Consider the following 21,997-nt stretch of genomic DNA (forward strand, 5'->3'; position numbering starts at 1 on the left):
GAGAAAGGAAAAGAAAAAAGCAGCGTCGTCGGATCACGAGGTGACAAAGACACAATCATGACAGAGGATATCTTTAAAGCCTCTTCCGTCCGTGTATGGTTATCAAACGAGCCATTGTGAGGAGAAGAGGTTGGTGCCACAAAGAACAGGAGACTAGAAACCAAACAAAAGAAACACAAAGAAATTAACATGATAGGGCACAACCGGTGTTGCTGAAAAAATGCCGGATTAAGCTCCAACGCCTGGCTATCTGTTGGAAACGACAATCTAGGCAACTTAAAGAAGAACTGGGTGATTGACCAGCTCTATCAAGTCACACCGAAAACACGGCGCCAGTGCTGCCCCATTACAACCGCTATAATCAATTTGGTGGCGAGTTCAACTGCGAACATGACTTCTTCAAGGCCTGCCTTAAGACTATTAAACTGCTTATTGGGCTGGTGCGAAGATCGGTTTCAGGAAGCTCTGCTTCTAATTGGTCTTGCCCCGACACACGCATTCGCTGATACCGAGTGCATTCTGCGTATATACTATGATGGATAGGAGCTCGTGATTGTTTCTCTCTTGATTTGAACGAAGGAGTGCTTGAAGTGAAATTATCGTAACCTCGACTAAACACAGTAGACAACATGCGAACCGTATGACCGGCGCCATCCTAATCACCAATACTTGACCTTCCACCTCAACCTCAACCTCCCTTTTCTCCAATTCTCACCCTTCTCACACTCCTCCAACACAATCCTCTCATCATTAATCCCCTCATGCGCAACAGTACTATAGCACAAAGGCGTCAATTTCTCAACCTCCTTTTCCAATTCATCTTCCGTATAAGCTCCAGTGTCGTGACCAAATCTCTGTTGTAGAGCGGATGCCATGTCCAAAACTGCACGCCACTTGTCCAGGCGACCGCGCTTTTGGAGTAATTGACTGTAGAGTTCGACGTATAGCCATAGTGCAGCTGTGATGAGGAGCCAGACGCTGTTGATGGAGGTGAGGAGAATGGTGTAGCGCTGCGAGAAGCCCTGCATCGTGTGTCAGTATGTGAGCATTCCGTGTGCGGTGTATAGCGAAAAATTACCCAGCGATAATAGTCAGCCGGTACGCACAGGAAATTAGTCGGATTTTCCCAGAATGTGCGATTTACTCCGTAAGAGAGGTCGTAGTAGCTCAACTGCAGAGTCACGAACAGGGTATTGCAGGACTCGTCTTCATAGCTGGTGATAAGACTGGGCGTACTACCATGGCGAGTACCATTGTCGAATGTTGTGAACGGGGACCAGTAATCTGGAGTGGTGTATGTGACGTTGAGGTAGTATATGCCCATCGTCTCGCGATCAACACATGATTGGTAGAAGATTGTGCTCTCATTGGTATTTGGATCGGTCGGCATTGGCGCTTGGCGAACATGGATGTCTCCGGTATCTTCGTTCCAGTGTAGTGTGACTAGTTTACCACCAGGCATGGTGATATTCTGAGGTGGAGTTGTAGTGGGAAGGTCTTTCAATATGGCTTCAGGCCCTACGTCTGTGTTGACCATCTTTCCGTTCGGTTGCTTGAGCTGTGAGAATTGGTTAGCCGGCTATTCCCTGAGTTCTCATGAAGATGCTTACCCATGTCGCCTGTCCCGTCTGATATCCAGTCATCAAATCGACCATCGTGACAATACAGAGTAGATATATTGTGGAGACGATGACCCAAACAAGAGCCAGCCTATTGAACAGTCTCATCTTGGTGAGAGACAACGACTTGAAGACCGGTAGACAGCTCCATATGCTGTTCGGATTCAACGATAGCGCTGCAAATGCTTCTGCAGGTACCCTCTGTTGCTCGGCCGTAAGATACAATACTCCAGTCGACACGCGATAGCAGAGGTATGCCGCAAGAAATTGAGAGAGGCGGCCCGCAAGCACGTTCCAGGCAAGATCGATGGCTTTTGCCGCTGTGAATGATAGCTTGTCAAAAGCTACAAGGTTAATTGCTATGGTAGGTCGCGTAAATAAGCTCGGTGATTCAACATCAGAAGTCAGTGTGAACATACCCAAGTCACCAAGCATTGTACCACTCGAAGTTACACTCGCCGACCTGATAAAGTTCAGTAAACTCCCAACGCCGTCAAGTCTTAGGCAATACTGACGCGCAGTCATATACCTTCATCCCATAGCGATAGTCATATGCAAGATTTTCTCCTGTGGCATCTGGTATGGTCAATGGTATGGCTGCGATAGCACACACTATCGCCAATACCGGAATGAAGTATCTCAGATCGAGATAAGAGCCCGCTCTCCTGCCGGCCTTGGGTGCTTCGAACTGTCCAGTTCCGAACCAGAGATTGTATCCTGGACTCGGTGCGTCGAACTCCCGAGGTTGAAGAAACGAGTCGTCGTCTGTTTTGTCATCAGTGTCCTCCTGGACGAGAGGCTCCGGCTCGGATTTGTCGGAAGACTGCTTCCAATGGCGACTCACGAAGGACATCGCGCATTTGTTGTCTCCGTTGGCAGAATCAGGTCAGTCGTCCACTGTGAGACGGAAGGTGTTGGTTAAGATAAGTAGTCTGAATTCCAAGTCGTTCAAATGTTTCAGCAAATCAAGGTAGTAGCAGTGACCTATATTCGCTACAGGCAGTCAATTGGCGTGTATCGATGACAGCGTGCTAAAGGTTCAAGAGGTGTTACGGTTCACCTTAACAACGGTTGGGAAAGACGGGTTTTGTGTACAACAAGGACCGTCAGTGAGTTGGCGGCCTTGCCATGCGGAACAATTCAGCCACATAATATACGATGCATGCAGTATAGATTAGTAGGATTCGAGCGACAGGAGGCTCGAGCGTCATCTCGACGGTCGCTTAGAAACCACTGTAGAATATCAGTCAGTAGAAGATAAGGCCGACAACGCCACTTGAGAACGAACAGGTTCGATCGCATATCGGAATTCGCTGGCATCGGTTCGAGTGGAGGATATTTTGGTGACTCGTGAGAAGATGCAAGAGCGATCACATCCACGCTGGCGAAGGATTTGAGAAGGTCTAAGCGCCTGCAGGGAAGTCACAGCCTACTGGGCCAACACACTGCCTGCCATTCGACGAACAAATTTAGCATCATCAATAACATCGGAAGGAGCGATCGTCCATGGCAGATTTTTGGTTTGTTTTCATCTACACCTACATACTTTTCCACATCGCGCTCCTTTTTCGTTCCATCGTCATAAGAGAAATCATCTATTTACCGCCCTTTCCGGTAGGGATCTGGAACAAGACGGCAGGCTCGCCATTCTTGAAAGCCTTGTCCACTCTGAAGAAGCCCTTGCGGTCGAACTGCATAATGTCGTCCTCCTTCAAGTCGGCGACGTTGCAGTCGGCCAAGCACTCGGTGAGGACAGAAGTGGTAGGGTTGAGGAACTTCTCGAAATCGTCCTCCTCCTCGAGCTTGTCCTTGGTGAGCAGGTAGTCGAACTCGTAGAGCTTGACGGGGATGAGCTCCTGGTCAGTGGAGAGCCATGTAACCTTCTTGGAGGTCTTCTTGACATCACCCTGGAGGTGCAGCTCGAGCTCAAGGCTGGAGATGGGAGCGTTGCCGCTGAGGGTTGCGAGGGGAGACTTGAGTGCGTCGACGACAGTGGTGGACTTGGACTTGACAATGGCGTTACCCCAGTTCATGAGGGTGATCTCCTCGCCCTCGGCGAACGAGGCGACATCGGTCTGGTCGAGGATGATGTTCTTGCTGAAGACGACCTTCTTTTGGCCGACAGCGGGGTTCTTGGCGTGCAAGTCCTTCATGTCAGTGTGAGTAGCAGGGGCGCCGGTCACGGTGACAGTGACCTTGTCCTTGGTGTCGATGGCAGTGTAACGACCAGCGATGGGGTCGATGTGCTTCTTGTTGGTTGCCCAAATCTTGGTCCAGTCCATCAAAGTGATGGACTTTGAAGGACCTTGAGACAGAATGAACTCCTGTAGGGCAGGGACAGTCATGCCGCGACGACGGATACCTCTGACGGTAGGCATACGAGGGTCGTCCCAGCCCCAGACATCACCCTTGTCGACGATCTTGGTCAGCTTGCGCTTGGACAAGAAAGTGCGAACGAAGGCCATGCGGGCGAAGTTCCAGTTGTAGACATGGCGCAAGTCCATGGCCTTGAGCATCCACTGGAACTGAGCATCGCGGTCGTTGTACTCAGTGGTACGAAGGGCGTGGGTGACGCCCTCAACAGCGTCGACAACAGGGCAGGCAAAGTCGTAGGTGGGGTAGATCTTCCAGGCGTCACCGGTGCGGTGGTGAACCTGAGGGCTGCAGCGGTAGATGACGGGATCGCGCATGGCACCGTTGGGGTCCTGCATGTTGATCTTTGCGCGGATGAACCAGGTGGTACCCTCGGGGGTGCCCTTCTTCATCTCCTCGAAATGGGCAAGGTTGTCCTCGATCGAGTCGTTGCGGTGCTTGGAGTCGACGTTGTTCATGCGCTCATCACGGAGGATTTCCTGGGGAGTGTTGTCGGCGTAGGCCTTGCCGTTCTTGATCATCTTGACAGCGGCTTCGTAGAGCTCCTGGAAGTAGTCGGAAGTGTGAGTGACCTGGTCAGGCTTGATACCCATGAGCTCGAGGTCCTTAACGATCGAGTCTTCGAACTCCTGCTTCTCGTTGGTGGGGTTGGTGTCGTCGAATCGGAGGATCATCTTGCCCTGGTACTTCTTGTGGGCAAAGTAGTCGTTGAGAAGAGCGGCCTTTGCGTGGCCAATGTGGAGGTAGCCTGAAGGCTCCGGAGGGAAACGAGTGACGACGCCCTTCTCGGTGCCCTGCAGACCAATGTCGTAGTTGCCCTGGTCCGACTTGCCCTCGGCCTTCTTAGCCATCTCCTTGCCACGGCTGGCGAGCTCGACGACGGGACGCTCGCTCTCCTCGATGAAGTTGAACCAGCGGCTGACATTGATGTAGAGACCCTGCTTGATGACGGACGAGTGGGCGATGCGGTTGCCGCGAATGGCCTTCCACACATCAAGGTCGGCGTCGGTGACCGAGTAGCCAACAATGTATGAGCGGAGGGTGAGGTGTGCGTCGAGTTCGGCGATAGGTCCCTCGATCTGCTTGAGGTTAAGAGGCTTGAAGGCCTCTGCGCGCTTCTGCCATTCGGCGATTTGTGCTGCTGCCATGATTGATGTTGTGTGACGAAACAAGGTCAATTGTGAATTTCACTCGCAGAAGCTCAACCCCGCCGCGTGCTTGACTCATGCGCCAAGCTTTCTTATCGCGTCTATGATAACCACTGTTCGGAGCGTCACTCTGGCCGCTTGTAGAGATCAGCGAAGATGGCAACGAACAAAGAGATGCCATTGTGTACAATTTACATGATGAGACCCGCTGAACCTAAGATATGACAGTTTCATTTTCGATATTAGTCCAAGCTGTGCGATTAATTGCTGGAGATCAGAGATCAATCCGAATCTCCGCCAAGTTTTATCACGTTGACCATTGGTTGAAGCGAACGCTTTGATTCACGGAACTAAAGAGCGAAGAGAGGAAAGCGGTGAAGTGAAACAGTGATAAGTATATAAGTACATAGAAAGAATCGAATCTCAATCATGAGCCAAAACAGCAAATCGCTAGGATCCTTCCCCTATCCTTTTCGCCTAGCGCTATGCATAAAAGCAACGGATTTTGAAAGCACACCAGAAAAACTTCAAAAGAACCATCATCCTTCTCCTCCTCTATCTAGAGCCAAGCCTGCCAGAGTGCATCAGTCGTGCACAGGTTCTTAGGCTCAGTAGCCTTAGCCACCAAGTCCAGCACGCTCTGACTAGCAGGCAAGTTCTTTGCGTCCGGTTCCTTGGCCATGGCAACTGCCTTCTTGACAATGCCGGTAGCATTGCGGTGGACGTGCTCGCGCAGTTCTCCATCCTTGATGCTTTGCTTGTGCTGCTGCAGCGACCAGAAGTTCATCTCATCACGAATAAAGATACTGAGTTGGCCTTCAAGATCCGATGTGTTGGTCTCAGACTCCTCTTGGTTGTTACCTCCATTGGTCGAGTTGGTAGGTGTAGGAATGGCAGGTGGAGTCGAGTTTGCGGGTGAAGAAGACGAGTCTGTCAGGCAGCGCGCAATCGCCATCAATGCGGCGACGAAGATACCCTCGGTGTGGATCGGGCCCATCAAGGTCTGCAAGTTGGGTGTCAGACGGAAGGGCACTGCTTCCGGGTTGTGGAAGTACGGCTTGGCAGCAGCCATTGCAGGCACCAATTCTGAGCCCCAAATGTTACCAGTGCCGCGTGAGATCGACATCTTGTGAGGATAGCGCATAGTCATGTGCATGGTGAAAGTGATGAACGTGAGAGCAGCCAATTGCGAAGAGAACTGGCGGCGGAACAACCACAACGAGTCGTACGAAGGGTAGGTCTGCTGGAAGTAGTCTTGAACGACATCATTGGGCACATACTTCTCCTGGATGGCGTTAAAGGTCTCCAAGCGAATGCTTGCGGCCTGCTCGGGTTTTTGCTGGAACCATCGGTCAGTGTCGCGTTCTGTGGCGATGCCGTTGGGATTGCTTACCGGTGTCAAGGCGCGGAGCTTGTCGATTTGGAACAAGACCGGGTCATCCTTGTTGATGCCATTTCGGCGACAGTAGTCTTCGTAGATACCTTGCAAACTGATGTACGAAGCGTCGTCCTGGACCATGCGGATACCAGGAGACAAAGGAATCATCAGAGGCAAGTGGAACTGCAAGTTGCGGCGTCTGCTCTCCTTCTTCTTGGCTAGTGTGCTGTTGAAGATTCGGAACAGTTGCGAAACTCTCTCCTCACGCCTACTGTGTCTTGCAGTTGGGTGTTGAATGGCGAATGGATGTACACTGCCATCATGACCACGAATTGTCAGTCTGCGATGACAGCCAGTAACACCTCTAACGAGCTCAACATCAGGCAAGAAGCGCTCAATCCTGACGAAGTCTTGGTTCTTGTCACGATGCTGCAAATATTGCCCGGGCACCTCGACTTCATCAAACTTTAAGAAACGGAACTCGGCCAGATGAGTGGTCTGTTCGAGGTGCCACTTCGACATTCTACGGTCGAGCTTCTCTTCGAATCTGTCTCTCCACCTGCGAAGCTTAGCAATGTATTCAAACATTGATGGTTTCTTGGTCACAAAGTCAGCTTCGAACGACTTGCGAATGTGGGCTGGCAGAATGGACTCCGCGAAGCGAGTGATGTTAGCCTCGGTTGACGGTGGCAGATTCACGCCTTGAGCGTATGAGGTCGGGTATCTTCCCACATAGGCCAGACCATCGTTCAGCAGAGCGACGATAAGACGGTATGCATCTTCATCCAGAGTACACTTGAAGTACTTTTGGACTTGATCGACCATGGTCTCCATTGACAGAGCCAGGAGAGGGAAGGCAGTCTTGAGCGTCTGAGTAAGCTCTTCAGTGTGATCCCAAGGCTTCTTGGGCTTCGCGGGCTCTTCGACTTTTGTACCCTGGTTCGCAACTTGATCGTCAAACATGGGCTGAGGAGTGGCGCTGGCAGTCTCTCCGTTTGGCTTCGTCTCTGCTTTGACACCTTCAGCGGGTGTGCCTCCGGACTGTCTGGCTCTTTGCTGTCGTTCCTTGGCCTCTTTAGCCTCTTGACTTCTCTTGATGACCAACATATCTTCACGGCTAGTACGCAGCTGGAAGTAAAGTGCTTGTGGGTATGTCTTTGCAAGCTTGCTCAAGATGCCATGGGCAATATTGGCCTCACTTGGGGTGCGAGACAAGTTGTTGAGCAGCTGAGGGATGAACGTGATCCAGTACCAAACAGGAGTTTCTCCCTTAAAGTTCTCGAATGCCTTTGCGAGGGTATTGTCCGCATCATCCAGACTGAGCAGCCAGAGAATTCTGCTGAGGAGCTTTCTTGACTTGGCGCTCTTGTATTGACCGGCAGCTTCGAGGTAACAACTAATCGCGGCGCTGGCCTTATCCATGCTCTCCTCGGGCTTCTCTTTGAAGAGGTTATCGTTGTATCTACCCCACTCGCTCCAAGCCTTGGGAAGCTTGATGTCGAAGTAGAGAGCAGTACCAAACGCGTCGTTAGCTTCTTCCTTGTGGTTGAGCTTGGCCAAGAACATGCCCTTCAAAGTGTAGAATTCGGCTTTCTGCTGAGCACCAAAGTAATTAAGGTTGGTGTTGTTGATAACATCCAGACCGCTGGTGAGCTCATTGCGGTTCTGGTAGCAGCACTTGGCCTGCTCTCGCAACTTGAGGAAAGCCTCTTGGATCTCGATGTTAGGCAGAGTGTAGATTCTGCTTAGCTGAGTGATGCAAACATCTGGCATCTGGTGCTTGCGAGCGACATGTGCAAATCGATTGATGATCCAAGCAGTTTCATGGTATCCACGGTAGGCATATGACTGACCTGTGGCGTTACCCTGATTTGTAGATGGTAGCAGCGTCAAGTATGTCCTGTTTATAAGCTGGAAGATATGTTGACGCCAGGTGACCAAGTCCTGCCACGAATTGATGTCGTCCCAGAAGTTGGGCAGTCTGTCTCTCCACGTGCCAAGTAGCAACTTGAGCTCCTGACTCTTGACGTCGAGATTGGCAGAGGTGGTCTGTGCAAGACTGCTGCAGATAACGCTGGCATCGTGCAGTTCGACTAGGTTCTGGAAGTTCTGAAGCAGCCCGATATGAGCCTGAGTTATTTGCTTGGGAAGCTTGTGCCAGTTCTTGATCGATAGCTGGATGTTCTCATCGCAGATGCGGTTAAAGTCTTGCTGAGTTTCGGTCTTGTTGTGCAGCTTGAGCAAAGACATGAAAGCTTGGAAGAACATACGACGAGGGGTAGGAGCATCGGACACAGCCTTGATGATTGTGTCTAGCTGAGTGCGGTTTTCGGGCTCTTCCCAAGCATCGAAGTTGCGCCAGGTCGCCTCGAGGAAAAGGTCATTAAGGTTTTCGTGTTTGGCAAAGTCTCCCAGGATCTCCCACTGCTGGAGTTTACCAGCACAATACACCCAGTGATCTTCCCACAGCATGTACTCACCTTGTGAGAATGCGATGGAACCGGTACGAGCCTTGATTTGTGCTTGCTCATACATTGCTTGAGCCTTGTCCCAAACGCCATTCTGCTCGTATGAAAGAGCGGCGTTAGTCTCAACGAACTGGCATCTTCTGCGCCAAGTACCGTAGAACAGATCGTCTTCCTGCAGTGTCGCATAAAGCTCGACGAGAGCGTCCAGGTTACTCTCACGGATGGCAGGAGTGTCGACGATAGGCTTCATTGCCAGCTCTTCGATGTATGTAGCGGCACTGTACCAAGCATTGTAGTTCTTAGCTTGGAACTTGAGCACATGGGGTGGGAACTTGACGCGTGGTCTAGCACGAACGATGCCGTCGATCAGAGTAGCAACACAATTGGGGCGCTTGTCTGTCTGGCGTTGGTGGAAGTCTTTGGTCAAGAGGTTGATCAAACCCGTCTCCATATCCTCACGGTCGTCTCTCGACAGGCTCGACCAAATGAGTGGGAAATAGGCAGTCCAAATGTCATGAGCAAGGTTTGAATCGGTGTGTTGGAGGTTGGCCAGCGGTTCAAGCACGTCTCTAGTTTTCACTTCGCCAAGCTCTTGCACGAAGCGCTTGTGGCCTGCGATGAAGTTCTCAAACTCGGAGTCGAGCATGAGATCAGCAAGTCGCGGGTCCGCGGAGTGCGTGTTGTAGAGCTTCGAAGCTGCCAGACACTTGAAGTCGTCCGTGTGCAACTTCAAGGAAGTGTTCATGTCGATGGAGCCGAACATGAGGTGAATGACTTGGCTAAGCCAGAAGCTATCAGCCAGTACGTCCCATTGTTGCTCAGCGAGCAGTTTGAAGAAACGATTGGCAGCAGTACGACTGAGATTGCGGTCGTAGATGGTCATGAAACGTGTGCGCATCGGAATATCGGGGCTTCTAAGTCCAATGAGGAAAGCATGCTCCATACGAACAGCCAATTCAGATCTGAAGATCTTCGGGTCCTCGTAGATACGGATGACGAGGTCCAAGAATTTGTGGTAAAGTGTCAGATCAGAGCGGTTCTCAAACATGAGCATCTTCTGCAGCACGGCCGTCTTCTCCTTGAGAGTGGGAACCGGCTCTGTGGAGTTGAATACCCATTCTTCGACCATGCTCAAAATCTTCTCACAAAGCATGTTGTTTTGGGATCTTTCGACGAGCGAAGCAAGAACACTCAGGTAAGGTCTGCGCTGTTCTCCGAGCGCGCCAATACGAGCAGAGAGCATCTCAATCACTCTGATGATCAAGACAGTGTTAAGGTCGACCTCTTGAGGATTGGCGGGAAGTTGGGCTGCGACACCGTTGGCGGTAGCCACTGGCTGCGGCATTTGGGCCGCAAGATGGTTCTTTGCCAAGTTACCTTGAAGGGCTTTGAGAAGAGCAGGGATGTGGGCGTCCACACTGTCTGCCTTGCGCTGCGCCAGAGTCCAGAGGACGTTGATACCAGCGGTCTGAGCTTGAGTGTCTTTGCCAGTAGCAGACATACAATCACCCGCGAGGGTAGAAAGGAAATTGACGAAATCATCAGTCGGGCTTTCGGCATCAGGCAAATCTTCTTCCGACTGTTGGAGAGGTACAGCATCCAAGATGGCTTTCATCAATGGTTTGAGTTCGGGGAAGCCATCCACCGACTTGTTGCAATGCAAGCAATCCTGGATTTCGGCACTTTCACTCTTCAACGACTTTGCGAGCAGCTTTTGCAGCTGAGGCAGACGAGCAACAATCCACTCGTCGGATTTGGCGTTGACAAGAGCACGTAACATCTGCAACGTGTTGATGACACGGCTGGTCCAGGCCTCCATCTTCTCATCCTGCTTGGGTTCAGAGAGGAGGATCTGTTCAGTGACCTTGGGGAACATGGCATCGACATCAATATCATCCCAGTAGCCTGGTGACAAGAATCGCCAGAGCAACTCCAAAGATTTCCTTATCGTCTCGTTGGAAGAAGGAGCGGTACGTTCCTTACCTTCCTTAGCATCCTTACCTTCGTCGGTAGAGCTAGGAACAGGGAACCTCTCTGGCAGAATAGCAATGAAGTTGACCATGTATTTGATCATCATTGTACGAAGAGCGTAGGAAACCGAAGCAGCCTTCTTGTTTGCGACGGTTGCTTCGCTATCGGGAGATTGAGGACCAGAAAGGGATCCATTTTCCTTGACGGTACGTTCTTCCCAGTGCCAGATCATACTGAAGAGGTTAATGGCCAATCTCTTGTTCTCGGTGGAGGGGTTCGGAAGCTGTGCGACCTTGTTGAGAGAAGGAATGATAATGGATGCGAAGGACTCTCTAGCCTCGTAAAAGAGGTCAGGATGTCTGACAAGGAACTGGAAGATACTGGTGAGTTGTGGTGTGTTAGACGTCTCTTCGCTGAGTATACGGCGAGGAATACGAGTCCAGGCAGGTGCTCTGGCTTGTTCACCACCAGTACGCTTGACAAGAACAGGCTCCAGAATCTCAAGAGCTTGCATGACGAGAGGTCTGCCCTCAGCCTGATGTGCTCCCAGCAGCTTGCCGTAGATCTGCACAACAATCTTGGCAGGTGTGTCGTAATGCGCGATGAAGTATGAGATGAGCGCGTAGGATGCGTACTTGTTGATGGTATCTTCAAGTCGAATGTAGGTCCAGCCGAACATGATCACGTCTTTGCGAGCATCAGATAGCATGTTGTGATGATACTTGAGGAGCATAGAGGTCAATTGAATCAACTCCATTCTCGACTGGTCAACACCAGGTTGGGTAGGGTCTTCGGAGATGTCACTGTTGGCTTGGGGTTTCCACAGCTTGGCGTGCACAATATCGGTCATCGACTTGTCAAATAGCTCAGTGCCCTTGTTATTACCGAAGAGGCTTTCCCAGTTGCGTTGGATATCCATGGCGAAGATAGGATTCAAGATGTTGTGGAAAACGAAAGACTTCATGCGCGGTGTCTTTTGGCGGTTGGTGTAGATGTCAATGCAACGGACGGCAACCGAGCGCTGATAGTCAACAGACGTGCTGGTGATGATGAACTCGTAGATAAAGTGGAACAAGCGATGCGACTCTGGGAGTTCGTCATTCGCGCAGGCTTGTACAAGATCGAAGAAGAAGTCCAAGTCATCTGGCTTCACCGCGAGATATCTGGTGATGATGATCATGAGTTGGTCTCCAACCTGTTCGACTGGCAGACGAAGCGATGAAGCCAATGTCTTGTTCTGAAGCTTCTGTTGGAGATACTTAGCAGCCTCGAACAAAGCCAATCTGGTCTTGTCATGTGTAGTGAGCCAAGTGCGACTTTCAGGGAACTCCGAAAGGGACAAAGCGACATGCACCGCATTCACTGCTGCTTGATCCTTCTCGACATCGGTCAGACCTTCACCCGTGAGCGGGGCCCAGAAGGCATCAGACTCAATGACGGCTGCCCGCAGTGGTGCGGCTGCCTTGTCAGACAAGATCTGAGCAAAGAATCTGCCCTTTGCCTCGTCCTTCAGGTTTGCACTGAAGTCGATTAAGGCTTCCTTCGAGTAGTGGTTCAGGTATTTGATCAAAGGCTCACGGAATGGACTGAAGTGAGTCCTGCGCAGACTATGCTCAAGCTCAAGCACCCTTTCGACCAGCGTAGGGAGAAATTGCACAGCAGCGGCAGGTAGAAGATGGAAGACACCAAAGATTGCTGTGACCACACGCATCTTCGGATTTTGCTCAATGAGTGAGAAAGACACTTTTTGCAAGCTTTGCGCGTCTGCAATATGCTTCATGTGGTCAAGCAAGCGTGAACCAATTTCAACCTTGAAGTAGTTGGTCAAAAGCTGGAGCAACGTGCGGAGACCTTCTAAGCCCTCAACGCTCAGTTTGCGAGGGTCCTGGACATTCATGAGGATCGGTCTCAAGCCGCTCTGGAGAAGGTCTTTCGGTAGCTTCTGAGTGGCTTGCAGAACTATTTGCAGACCAGCGTTGGCCGTTGTCTTTACTTCAGTGTTTCTAGAGTACAGAGACTTGAAGAAAACGGTAATAATGCGGCCACGATGTTGCGCATGTGGCGATGTGTTGAATGCCGGCAATCGGATTGCAGTGGTCAGAAGGCGAAGGCAAGAAACCCTGAGGTTCACTATGGACTCGGCACTTCTATGCTCCATTGGCTTCGGTGCAAGAGTATCGTCCTCTGCGTCTGCCAGAGCTAACGTCTCCAAGAGCGATCGGTTGAGGCGATCTTCAAAGTGCAAGACCTCATTCTCCATGTCCAAGCAGAAGTTCAAAGCATCGATGTAACCGATTTGCACGGAGAAAGGAAGAGCTCGAAGCGGTTTGTTGAAAATAGGCTGAAGGACCAGTTCCTTGACTGGCTTGACGATCTCCCAAAGCTTGACTCCAACGACCTCGGCGAGCAGTCGAAGACCGTCTTGAGCTGCCTCGCGAACATGTCGATTCATATGCGACACTTCGGTGACAAGCTTGTTGGAGACGTTGTTTATAGTGGTGTTTGCCGTGCCGACGTCTGAACTTGGAGTGCCTTCGTTGCACTTCCTGATAATGTCTTTCAATACGTCCTTGGCTTGAACGCGGACATTGGCAGGGAGGTCTTGGGGCATGTCCTTCATCACGAAGAAAAGCGCCCTGATGAGATCAATTTGTCGGTCTTTCAGCCAGGCGGCACTGAAGTTGAGCTTGTTGACGATGTGGTTGATACCGGCAGTGCCACCAGACTTTGAGAACCACTCTTCCTCGAAGCAGTGATGGATCAAAGACTTTGTGAGGTCGCGGAAGAATGGCAGACGTTCAACTCGGTCCTCTGAGCCAAATATCATAGCTGCCGATTTCCACATCGTGTCCAAGGCGTTGAAAGCAACATCGCGAACCTCTGCTGAGTCCGAAGACAATGTGTCGGCAATGGCATCTGCGATAACTTTACTATCAACAAAGACAGGGCCTTCACCAGAGGTTGGGTCGAACGGTCTTTTGGTGTGCTTCTCTTGTCCAAGCGATCGGCCGAGTTCGAGAATGGTCAGATGCTTGTAGAGCCCGTTCAAGAAAGGTACCACGTCTTGCTTCAGTTCGGGGACTGCAGCAGCTAACATGGCAGCCTTGATCAATTTGAGCAGAGTAGCTTGCTGGGCGTCTTTCTTCGCAACAGACTTGTCACGCTGAGACAATGAGAAATGATCATATCCAACGTCGTAGTTCTTGTCAAACAAGTCATTTGCTTGCAAGCGGACAAGTCTCGCAAAGTCGTCTGGTAAGTGGTCGAATCCGACCAACAGCTTGATCTGGGCCTTGACGAGATTAAGTGCTTGTTGTTTGTGGAAAGCGTCTGACTTCTTAGCTGCTGCTGCTTTGGGTTGCTCTCGCAACTTGTCAATAGCAACGTCGATACCGAGTGCGGCAGGGAATGCTCTGTCCTTCATCGAGCCGATGAGCTTGATGTCGTAGCTTGCTTCGTCATCGGCGTATGGCTTGTAAACCAGAGCAGGTGGTGAGGTGAGGAACTTGCGATTACGGCCTCCGAGCTTGCCTAGGATACGCATCGTTGTGTGAGCATGGAAGTGACTGTAAGGCTGAGGCTTGAGGTGATCCCACAAAGCTGCCATCAGCTCATCAATCACAGGCGCCATGATAGGGTCGAGGTAATCAGCAGTGAGGTTATCGACGCAGAGTTCTAGCGTGCGAAGGCCTTGAGCAATCAGTTCAGAGCCAGCACGGAGAGCCACAACCAGAGGTCTCATCAAGTAACTTAGGTGAGGAAGCAGGTGGCTGAGGCGAGCTGGTACTGTAAGAGACAATTCGACGAAGAGGTCTCTGTCTTGCGGTTTGCGTGCCGAGATAAGGAGGTTGTTTAACACTTCCAGCAGCATCTCAAGCAGAGGCAAAATTTCCTTGTATAAGTTCTCGAACCTACCACCTCCAATACTTCTGAAGAGTGATCGGAGAAGGAGGAAGTAATTTGTGGGGTCTTCAGCTGTCACTGATAGCTCGATAGATCTGGTGATGAGTTTGGTGACATGAGGCAGGAGGACTTGTTCGTTCTGCGCAGAGAATAGGGTGACCGCCATAAAAGACAACTTGAAAAGTCTAAGCAGCACGCTCGACTTTTGAACATCAGAAGTGCCAACTTCCTCAAGTCTGCCCATCAAAAATTGCAACATCATGCCGCAGAACGCAGGAGACGTAGCCTCACTAGCAAGCAAGAATTGTGCGATGTGCAGAAGAGCAGGATGATCAAAAATCATCTCGTAGAGATGCGGAATTTCAGCTTGAAAGACCTCGTGGAATGTGGCAGGGTCGATGTGATGGAAGATGGTTGCAAAGGTCTCGAGAAGGTCTTTCTCCTCCTTTCCGCTGCTCATCATATGATTGTTGGCGAGAAACTCAACAGGGTTCATCATGGGTGTCTCAGTGGGGGTCTTCTCTGCGTTGTAGTAGCGGAAGACTTGGGCACCCTCGTGGAAGAGCTTGATCAGAACGTTGACTTCTTCCGCGTTGAAACCATACGAGACGTCTTGCCAGTTCGGAGGTACGTTGGCTGCATCCATTTCATCGCGAATACGAGTAGGGTTCGAGGCGCGCAATGAATAGAAGAGCGTCTTCAAGCCATGCAAGAGGTTCTTGAAAAGGAACTTGTTGTCGGCCACAGGGTCAGATCCGCGGTCTCGAAGGTTGTTTGTCTTGACTGGTGTTGCGTTGAAGATGTCAATCTCGTCCCATTCCGGCTTCTGGTTGACATCTGCGAGGTAGTTCTCGGCTCCCGCCTCCATCGTCGTCTCTGCATACTGCGCGGAGGCCTTGACGGCGTTGTGGTACTGACGATTCATTGACGCAAACTTCTGGGCGATTGCGTTCAAGACTAAGGTGAGGAAGTAGCGAGCGTCTTGCTTGTCCTCGACTTTTGCCATGCATTCCGCCATGTTCAGGAGCAATTTCGCACTCATGGTCTGGAAGCTTGTTCCCGGGTAGTCGTCATGTAGGTTCTTGGTGTAGACGAATATGCTCTTCTCGATCTGTGCTGGCTTTAGATTTTCCCTGACATGATGGATCAAATCGGCCAGCATAGTGAAGGCCAAAGGGCGCAATGTTTCGTATACCGTCAAGCCGTCACCAATCAGTGTGCGCTCATCCAGCAACTCGTCAAGCTTCGGGAGGAATATAGTTCTGATGTTAAAGTTCACAATATGCCTGATAGCGACCAAGAGCTCTTTTCTCGCGCTGGACTTTTCTCTTGGACAGTCCTGCAGAAGACGCACGACAATCTCCGGAAGTTCGTGAAGGAAGTCTGCCAGCAATTTTTGGTAAACGCGCAGCAGGTATGCCAAGAAACTCATGGTTTTGACTTGAGCAGTGACAAGCTCTCCGAAAGCGGCACGGTTCTTGATGTCCTTTGCTACTCCCACGAAAGCCACGCCCCTTTCTCTAGCCTCTTCGTGTGCTCTCTTCTGCGGTCCAGCTTGGAGTGACAGGATTGCCTTGATACGATGAACAAAGGCCTCGACATTCTTGGCCACCATGCTGCGATGCGCCTGGAAGATACTAACAACGATGATGGGGCATTCTGCGACAAGCTTGAACGACTGTGTTCCCTTCTGGAGTTGTCTGGTCTGAGGCTGATCGCTACCCACGTCGGCTGTGAGAGAAGTGGTTGATGCGACCGGTGAAGCTGGCCTGGGCGAGTTGTATTGGGGCGTGCCTGGGGCGACGGCGGAAGATGAGCCTATCGCGGCTGGGGTGTCGAAAGTATCCTTGACGGTCTGGTCCATTGTCTGGAAAAGCTCCAGGATGAGGTCCAGGAAAGGCTGGACTTTGCTTGCGCATGAGTTCAGGTGGTTTCTCTCAAACTCCATTATGATCTTCATGCAAAGCACAGCATTATCCTCGTTCTCAATTCGTGCCAGTTCCAGCAACTTGTCGACAATCTGTGGAGCATACTGATCGGTGACGTCCGGGGTGGACATGGGCAGACGATGTAGGATTTCGAGGGCGCAGTTTCGTAGCCGCTGCTCTGGCGATGTACTAACGAAGACCGGAGAGCCGCTGAGAATGTCCAGTAATATGGGGACGAACTTTTGCAGAAAGACAGGGTAGGTGGTGCCCTGGCACCAATGGTCCATGCCATCACGGATCTCGATGAGGAAGTTACATTTTGTCCGGAGGTCTAGATAGATGGTCAGCAAATGTCCCGGCGACGGGGTAATTGTAGTGGGGTTCAAGGATACCTGTGTTCGGATCGGAGAGTTTGCTCTCGAAGATGTCAAGGTTTCGCTCCGTCATGGCTGCGCCGTGTCGCACGACAGCGAGCGATGAGAACGTTCAACAATAACCTAGTATGTGCCTTCCATCAATGGGGCGCCGTTAAAGGACGTTGCTCGGGTGCGAGTGATTGACGTGGTGGTGAATGTCGGGCGCGCAAAGAGGTGCTGTAGAGAAGACACGCGGGGTGGAAAGCGAGTCTGGTTTGCGACTTTTGATGGTTTACAGTGTATCCAGTCGTGTGACTAGACACCAAGGTCGTTAATTAAGGGTGGTAAAGACAAGAATCGAATGCGCCGATCGACTGTGACCCAAGAAAGAACAAGCTGCCGTAAAAGAGATAATCGTTAAGAGCGTCAAGTGTTGCAAGTCTGGAGAGCTTCGCCGCGAGGAATCGCCAGTCCAAAGAGGAGGGCGCGACAGGTCGCGAATCAAACCACGCTAGCCTTTTACCATCTAGTCTTCCCGCTCCCGCTCAGCTCCCGATTCGTCCGCCGGCTTTTCCCATCTCCGTCTCAGTTCGTCACTTGAATTCATGAATTCCATCACAGCTTTGTCCGACATCTTTTGACATGTTGGCTGTGCAGGCTTGCTTAGTTACTGCACTTCTCACACTCCCAAGTGGTGACGGGATTGCTCAAGGCTTGGCTAGATGTCGAAGCCGGCCGGATATCTCACGCATTGCTTCTGATACATGATTACGTCTATGTGCTTTACCGCTCACTTATTGCAGCTCTTACAATGAGTTATCGCGCAGTGCCTGGCTCATTATTCCCTGCCATAGCCACTTTGCCTCACATTGACGGGCACTACAGACCACGTCGCTCGCTCCTTCTTCAGGGAAGTAAGATATCATAACAACGGCGGCGTCTGTTGCTTCTTCGTGAATTTACCATGACAAACGTTGTCCAGCCGCTGCTCTCTTATGTACTTGCGTGCAATCGATTAAAAGTTACAGTCGTAGGTAATAACGAGTTGCCACCTTCAAATCACTACCACGGGAACGCTCATCATGTCGATCAATCATCGATATGCCTTACCTTCGTCCACCTCAACAATGGCATTGCCGAAAGGTGTGCAAGCAAAGGGCTGATTGTTTCAGAACACCAACGTGATAGCAAAGAACCTACGCCATAACTAACGAGGTGGCTTGGACAAACAGCAAAAAGCAAAAATGAAAAAAGAATAAGCACCATGGGAAGGAATCGAACCCCCGACCTCCTCGGATCTAGACTGACACGGCGTTGAGTAACAACGAATGACTGCGCACGTGTTAAGACCACGGGTGTGTTGAACCACTACACTACCACGGCTGAGAACTTACAAGGGCACAGAATCTATAAAATATAAAGGTTAGACTGTACGGGCGGCGGCGAGGTGTCAGCTGGGTAGGGAGCGCGTCAATGAGAGAGTTTCTTAGTAAGCAAAATTCGACCTGAGAGACATTGTACTCGCTTGCCGAGGGATAGAGTGATCTATAACGCACGCGTCGTCCAAACGTAAGATGAAGACTGAAGTTGACGTTATTTTATTTTCGCAGGACTAAAAAAGTACGAAATCATGCAAAAGAACCACCAGATTTGTTTGGGCAAAGTAAACGCCAGAACGCCTTGCTGTGAACACCCTAGCCGGGGTTTAAATGCAAAGCAATGCCGTGTGTAAAATTGAAAGAGGCCCCAGAGGAGTTGGTCGGTAAAGCGAGATGAGGATAACAGTCCGGGCAAGACGTAAAAGAAGCTTCTATACATTTGGGCGTAGCTCGTAAGATGGAGGATGAGAAAAGCTGTGTCGGATGTAACATCGATCTAAAGAGGTTGAGGGTGCCCTTGCTCGTCCTCGGCCTGCATGCGAACGATGACGCTCTTGAGCGTTTCGAACGTGAGCATCGTGGTCATGGCAGCAGGAACGGCTCGGATAAGATTGGTACCCATGCCGCTGTAAAAGGCTCTCCAGCCTTCTTCGTACAAGATGAGTCGACAGGTTTTGAGCACACCTTGGTAGCGAGGCTTGTTGATCATTCCGTCAGAGCTGGGAATGCCTCGTTGCTGAGTTTGCAGGCGAGTACGGAGGACTTCGTGGGGGTATGTGGCAGTTGTAGCGCAGATTTTGCTGATACAGGTGGCAGCGAGCACACCAACCGAGTTGGTACCTTGGCTCGAAGGAGCAGCACCCATCTCGACTCCGGTAAACTTGAGTTTCAGGAACTCATATAGAGGAAATTGAATAGCAACGTGTGTAAGACCAAGAAGAGCAGGAGCCAGGCCAGAATAGAAAGCCTTGATGCCCTCGCCTTTGTACATCTGGCGAGCAGCATCCCAGGTGTTGTTATAGTGCCAGGGGGTGCGGTGACCCTCGACGGCTTTTGTAGATATTTGGGACATGAGACGAGTCTTGATGACCCAGATTGGGTTGGTCGCGAGAGTAGAGCAGGCGCCGGCCGTGACAGATGAGCATACGTGAGCAAACCATTGTGGTTCTTGGAGAGGTCAGTATAGGACGATTGAATACAGCATGAACAACGCACCAATACGCTCCGAGTATGAGCTCTTTGCTATGTCGTATATGCTCATGTAGACGGCCCAGGTGGGCAGATAACCAAGTATCATGGGTCCAAGACCTCTATACATGCCCTTGAGACCATCCTGGCGAACGATTGTTCTTGCGGTACCAACGAGACCACGGTAGACTTGGGTGGTTGAGGGAGAGCCTTGTAAATGTTGTTGGTGACGGAAAGAGCCCTGTGCCTGCAACTTGGTCTTGATAACATCAAGTGGGCAAGTGACGATACCCGAAGCAACACCAGCAGCGGCACCACAGAAGCTATTGATATATGGCTTGGGCAGCCGTTGAGCAAGGAGAGTCGCAGTAGATGGCGGGGATTTGTGGATGGTTAGATCGTGGGAGTCGGATGCCGGGGCTGACATTGTATCGGGGTATATTCCTCAATAGCTTCGCATATTCAGGCCAGAGGCGGATTCGGAAAGGTCGGACTGAGTGGAGATTGTTGGTATAGAAGTGACGGTGAGGAAAGATCCGTCACTGATTGTCGTCGAGCAGTTACGGGAGGTTGTATGCGCGCGCGGCCCGGCACCGCCAGAAAGGATTCGTTAGCGATTGCAAGTCTCCATGAATCTGCACAAAAAGGCCAAGAGCGAGGATGTTTGCGAAAGGCACAGCTAAGCAAAAGTTGAGTGGATTGTTTGAGGTGGCAGCGTGTCCAGAAAGCAGGCAGATAGCGCAATAACCTTGGCCCGGTCGGCGTGGAGCATCAAAGGGAACAACCGCTTCGGTCGGCGGAAAGAGCGGGGGACAAGACGACCGAGATCAGCCAATCAGCGCTGTCGACGTAAGCAGCCAATCAGCGTCCGCCCTTCGCACTGGGCTGGGCTTGCAAGTTGGACGACAAGTTCAAGTCTATCGACGTGAAGACAGTCGACATTGAAGCTCCCTCCTTCCGCACACAACACATACCGCCACCATGTCGCAGCCTTCGCTCACCAACTTCATTGTCAAGCGCCCCTGGTTGAAGCGCTGGATGACCCCTCTCGCCAACTGGTACACCGACGCCGCTGGCTACAGAAAGTTGGGCTTGAGGTCCGCCGCCCCTCCCGTATTCAATCGCCCATTCCGACCCAATTGCTGACGTCGCTTGTGCCTTGCAGAGCCGACGACCTGATTCCTGAGGAGTCCGAGACCGTCCTCCTCGCCCTCAAGCGTCTCCCGCCCAAGGAGGCCTACGACCGTGTCTTCCGCATGCGCCGCGCTTTCCAGGTTCGCCCAACTCGACCAACGTCCACCTCAACCCGGATACACGACTGACATACGACTGCAGTGCTCCATCTCACACCAGCTCCTCCCCAAGAACGAGCAGACCAAGCCCGACGAGGTGCGTCTTTCTACAACATATCCTGCTTCCCGATGGCCAATTGCTTACACGTGCACCAGGATATCCCATACCTGAGCCCTATCATCAAGGAGATCGAGGCCGAGCGCAGAGAGAGAATGGACCTTGACGCCATGGTCATCAAGAAATAATCGCCCCAACCCTTTCATCTGCTCGCATTCCCCGAGTCGCCGCCGCTTTCATGTACTCTATACCTTTAGAATGTCCAAAACCGCTTTTTCCTTTGACTCGAAAAGATTATACAAGAAGAGCCAATTCTTACTCTGTTTCTACAACTCTCTTGTGTACCTCGCATAGTTGCATCGCGCTATCCTCTACCGATCATAACATACGCGAGTACATGGACAATACTGGATTTGACATTGGGTCTGCGATTGGCAACATATCGGTCGCGGTCGAGAGTTATCCTATAAATGCACCATATGCATGCATGCAACTGGACTCGGCGAACCATTTTGCCTCACGCGTTTCATGCATGGTCTGTGCTTCTCTCACGACTGCCTAATCTGATATCCATTCTACGTGCCCGTACGTGATTCATTGTTACAATTCGAATTGCTCACTCGAAACTTGCAGATTTTACGCATCTACTTGCTTTGTGACTCGTGTTGCATCTCTATCTTCAGTTGTAGCGAGTGAAAGCGACCAACTTGCATGCGTCATTGCGTCAGACCTGAGAACTCTCGACCACCTCCCGTGACTCTGCAAACCATCAACCAATCTTACCAATCGATTCTTCCATCACATCTCTTCGATTGACTCTGACACTGGCTTCTGTCTCGTTATCTACAAACCTTCTTAGGATGGCTCTCAGACGCTCTACTCGAGTGCAGGCGCTACCGAAAGCGGCACCTACGCTTACTGCCCAACTCAAAGTCA

At 51.1% G+C, this 21,997-nt stretch overlaps 5 protein-coding genes across 5 annotated transcripts; 1 reads left to right on the top strand and 4 right to left on the bottom strand.

Annotated features, from left to right (window-relative positions):
- Positions 1-571: 571 nt before the first annotated feature.
- Positions 572-2,963, bottom strand: M438DRAFT_404054 (uncharacterized protein). The gene is made up of 6 exons (XM_029909702.1): positions 2,908-2,963; positions 2,135-2,852; positions 2,039-2,082; positions 1,611-1,978; positions 1,079-1,558; positions 572-1,022 (listed from the first exon to the last, which is right to left on the bottom strand). The coding sequence occupies exons 2-6, from the start codon at positions 2,470-2,472 to the stop codon at positions 660-662; spliced, it is 1,593 nt and encodes a 530-aa protein (XP_029762629.1). The 5' UTR covers positions 2,473-2,852; positions 2,908-2,963; the 3' UTR covers positions 572-659.
- M438DRAFT_292926 (glutamyl-tRNA synthetase) lies at positions 2,933-5,145 on the bottom strand. The gene has a single exon (XM_029901801.1). The coding sequence runs from the start codon at positions 5,138-5,140 to the stop codon at positions 3,215-3,217; it is 1,926 nt and encodes a 641-aa protein (XP_029762630.1). The 5' UTR covers positions 5,141-5,145; the 3' UTR covers positions 2,933-3,214.
- A 417-nt stretch (positions 5,146-5,562) lies between these two features.
- On the bottom strand, positions 5,563-17,576 carry M438DRAFT_363629 (uncharacterized protein). The gene is made up of 3 exons (XM_029907659.1): positions 17,181-17,576; positions 6,534-17,119; positions 5,563-6,479 (listed from the first exon to the last, which is right to left on the bottom strand). The coding sequence occupies exons 1-3, from the start codon at positions 17,233-17,235 to the stop codon at positions 5,700-5,702; spliced, it is 11,421 nt and encodes a 3,806-aa protein (XP_029762631.1). The 5' UTR covers positions 17,236-17,576; the 3' UTR covers positions 5,563-5,699.
- A 1,095-nt stretch (positions 17,577-18,671) lies between these two features.
- M438DRAFT_404057 (mitochondrial carrier) lies at positions 18,672-20,469 on the bottom strand. The gene is made up of 2 exons (XM_029909703.1): positions 19,739-20,469; positions 18,672-19,690 (listed from the first exon to the last, which is right to left on the bottom strand). The coding sequence occupies exons 1-2, from the start codon at positions 20,136-20,138 to the stop codon at positions 19,020-19,022; spliced, it is 1,071 nt and encodes a 356-aa protein (XP_029762632.1). The 5' UTR covers positions 20,139-20,469; the 3' UTR covers positions 18,672-19,019.
- A 216-nt stretch (positions 20,470-20,685) lies between these two features.
- Positions 20,686-21,429, top strand: M438DRAFT_292934 (ubiquinol-cytochrome c reductase complex 14 kDa protein). Its single transcript, XM_029901802.1, has 4 exons — positions 20,686-20,808; positions 20,877-20,985; positions 21,047-21,100; positions 21,160-21,429. Exons 1-4 carry the CDS (start codon positions 20,693-20,695, stop codon positions 21,247-21,249), a joined length of 369 nt encoding a protein of 122 aa, XP_029762633.1. The 5' UTR covers positions 20,686-20,692; the 3' UTR covers positions 21,250-21,429.
- The last annotated feature ends 568 nt before the right edge of the window (positions 21,430-21,997 follow it).

This window comes from Aureobasidium pullulans (assembly GCF_000721785.1).
Source record: "Aureobasidium pullulans EXF-150 unplaced genomic scaffold scaffold_5, whole genome shotgun sequence".
NCBI lineage: Eukaryota > Fungi > Ascomycota > Dothideomycetes > Dothideales > Saccotheciaceae > Aureobasidium > Aureobasidium pullulans.

Excerpts from the sequence above, each read along its gene's own strand:
- M438DRAFT_404054 (XM_029909702.1), bottom strand. The coding sequence starts at position 2,472 with ATGTCCTTCGTGAGTCGCCATTGGAAGCAGTCTTCCGACAAATCCGAG. Across the intron at positions 1,979-2,038 it reads TACAATGCTTGGTGACTTGG|CAATTAACCTTGTAGCTTTT; the intron begins GTATGTTCACAC and ends GACCTACCATAG. Across the intron at positions 1,023-1,078 it reads CGGCTGACTATTATCGCTGG|GGCTTCTCGCAGCGCTACAC; the intron begins GTAATTTTTCGC and ends CACACGATGCAG.
- M438DRAFT_292926 (XM_029901801.1), bottom strand. The coding sequence starts at position 5,140 with ATGGCAGCAGCACAAATCGCCGAATGGCAGAAGCGCGCAGAGGCCTTC.
- M438DRAFT_363629 (XM_029907659.1), bottom strand. The coding sequence starts at position 17,235 with ATGACGGAGCGAAACCTTGACATCTTCGAGAGCAAACTCTCCGATCCG. Across the intron at positions 17,120-17,180 it reads ACTCTCCGATCCGAACACAG|ACCTCCGGACAAAATGTAAC; the intron begins GTATCCTTGAAC and ends CCATCTATCTAG. Across the intron at positions 6,480-6,533 it reads AGCTCCGCGCCTTGACACCG|CAAAAACCCGAGCAGGCCGC; the intron begins GTAAGCAATCCC and ends CGATGGTTCCAG.
- M438DRAFT_404057 (XM_029909703.1), bottom strand. The coding sequence starts at position 20,138 with ATGTCAGCCCCGGCATCCGACTCCCACGATCTAACCATCCACAAATCC. Across the intron at positions 19,691-19,738 it reads CTCATACTCGGAGCGTATTG|AACCACAATGGTTTGCTCAC; the intron begins GTGCGTTGTTCA and ends GACCTCTCCAAG.
- M438DRAFT_292934 (XM_029901802.1), top strand. The coding sequence starts at position 20,693 with ATGTCGCAGCCTTCGCTCACCAACTTCATTGTCAAGCGCCCCTGGTTG. Across the intron at positions 20,986-21,046 it reads GCATGCGCCGCGCTTTCCAG|TGCTCCATCTCACACCAGCT; the intron begins GTTCGCCCAACT and ends ATACGACTGCAG. Across the intron at positions 21,101-21,159 it reads AGCAGACCAAGCCCGACGAG|GATATCCCATACCTGAGCCC; the intron begins GTGCGTCTTTCT and ends CACGTGCACCAG.